At 35.1% G+C, this 2,168-nt stretch overlaps 1 protein-coding gene across 1 annotated transcript; it reads right to left on the minus strand.

The window, feature by feature from the left end:
* Positions 1–753: 753 nt before the first annotated feature.
* LOC101254546 (uncharacterized) lies at positions 754–1,707 on the minus strand. The gene has a single exon (XM_004231428.2). The coding sequence runs from the start codon at positions 1,705–1,707 to the stop codon at positions 754–756; it is 954 nt and encodes a 317-aa protein (XP_004231476.2).
* Positions 1,708–2,168: the final 461 nt, after the last annotated feature.

Genomic DNA, 2,168 nt, shown 5'->3' on the forward strand with positions numbered 1-2,168 from the left:
GCCATTTTGAGTATGTACATGAGCTACAGGATGTTCAACTTTTATCCCTACTGATACGCAATAAGCATCAAAAGCTTGGGATGTGAATTCGCTAGCATTATCAAGACGAATTGTGTTAATGGGATAATCTGGAAATTGCGCTCTTAATCGTATTATTTCTGCCAATAATTTTGCAAACGTCAGGTTGCAAGATGATAATAGGCACACATGAGACCATCTTGAAGATGCGTCTATTAGGACCATAAAATATCTAAACGACTCACTAGATGGGTGAATAGATCCACAAATATCCCCATGTATTCGTTCCAAAAATTGAGGGGATTCAATGTTAACCTTCATTGGTGATGGCCTAGTAATATATTTGCCTTGGAAGCAAGCAGCACAGGAAAACTCATCATTTGTAAGAATCTTCAGGTTCTTTAATGAATGACCATTTGAGTTTTCAATGATTCGTCTCATCATTATTGATCCAGGATGACCTATTCGGTCATGCCAAAGCACAAAAGTCTTTAAGTCAGTAAACTTCTGGTTTACTATAGAGTGTGTTTGAATCGTACTTATTTTTGCATAATACAGGCTAGGAGATAAAGTTGATAATTTCTCCAATACATATTTTTGGTATGAGACAATCTTGGTAATACCAAGGTATTCAACATTCATTTCATTTATTTGTCTCAACATGATATCCATTTCGGCGAATATCGTTAAAACTTAACAGGTTTCTTGGGGATTTAGAAGAGAACAAAACATCTTTTATGACAAGTTTTGTCCCCTTAGGCAGAAATATAGTATCTCTTCCGGAGTAAAGTTGGCTTCTGCATTATTTTTCACCTCCTTCAGGGAAGCTTGATATAACTCAACCAGGTGCCTTGGCGTACGACTGGTACGTGACCAATGTCCTTTTCCTCCACATCGGTAACTTTTGTTGTCTGAATTTTTCTTCTGCACTACGTCATGTTTTTCATTCTTCTTTTTACACTGCTGGTGTTGAATGTTATTATTTAGTGCAAGACGATCACCATGATTGAAATTTCTTCCTCGACCACGACCATGGCCACGACTGAGGCCACGACCTTTTTCACGCTTAGATTGGTGAAAATTTGCCGTATTTACTTCAGGAAATGACATAGAACCAGTAGGTCGACTTTCATGGTTTTTCATCAGTAAATCATTATGTTGTTCAGCAACAAGGAGATGTGAGATTAATTCAGAACACTTTTCAAATCCCATTTCTCGGTATTGCTGTTGCAGAAGCATACTCGAGGCAGGGAAGGTGGAAAACGTTTTTTCCAGCATATCATGGTCAGTGATATTTTCTCCACATAATTTTAATTGTGAGATAATTTTAAACATGGAAGAGTTATACTCACTGATAGATTTAAAATCTTGAAGTCTCAAGTGAATCCAGTCATAACGTGCCTGTGGAAGGACGACCAACTTCAGGTGGTCATATCTATCTTTTAAATTGTTCCACAACACCAGAGGATCCTTAACAGTGAGATATTCCATTTTCAAACCCTCATCAAGGTGATGACGGAGAAATATCATCGCCTTAGCACGATTTTGATTCGAGGCTTGATTATTTTCTTGGATGGTGTCTGCTAGACCCATCGTATCAAGATGAATTTCTGCATCGAGTGCCCATGATAGATAACTTTTTCCCAATATGTCTAGAGCAAGAAATTCAAGTTTAGAAAGATTAGACATTATTTTAAAAAAAGGAAATTCTTACCTCCGAGGCTTTTAAAGTCTTTACTTGAACTGACAGAGACTCGTGCTGATAATGTGTTGTAAAATCAAGATTATAAGAAGAAGACAAGAGAAGTAGATGTAGGAGTATTCAAGTATATGTAAGTTTCATATGTATATATTACAATAGTGAACCCTATTTATAGAGTTAGAAATCACTCCAAAGGTCACCATATTAAGTATCATAATAAATAGATACATTCTTATCCAAAAAGGTTCATGTAACCTAGTGAATATGAATGGTTGTTCATGTACTAACTTTATGGACTATCCACTTATGGATTTATAACATCTTCAACATTTTACAACAAATTAAATGAGATTAATTAAGAGAAAATTAATGGGGAGCACATATTTTTTGTAATAAAAAGGAGACATAATATATATATATATATATATATATATATATATATATTAAA

Source organism: Solanum lycopersicum, chromosome 2 (assembly GCF_036512215.1).
Source record: "Solanum lycopersicum chromosome 2, SLM_r2.1".
In the NCBI taxonomy this organism is placed as follows: domain Eukaryota; kingdom Viridiplantae; phylum Streptophyta; class Magnoliopsida; order Solanales; family Solanaceae; genus Solanum; species Solanum lycopersicum.

Bases quoted from the DNA above. Each gene is read 5' to 3' on its own strand.
- LOC101254546 (XM_004231428.2), bottom strand. From the start codon at position 1,707: ATGTCTAATCTTTCTAAACTTGAATTTCTTGCTCTAGACATATTGGGA.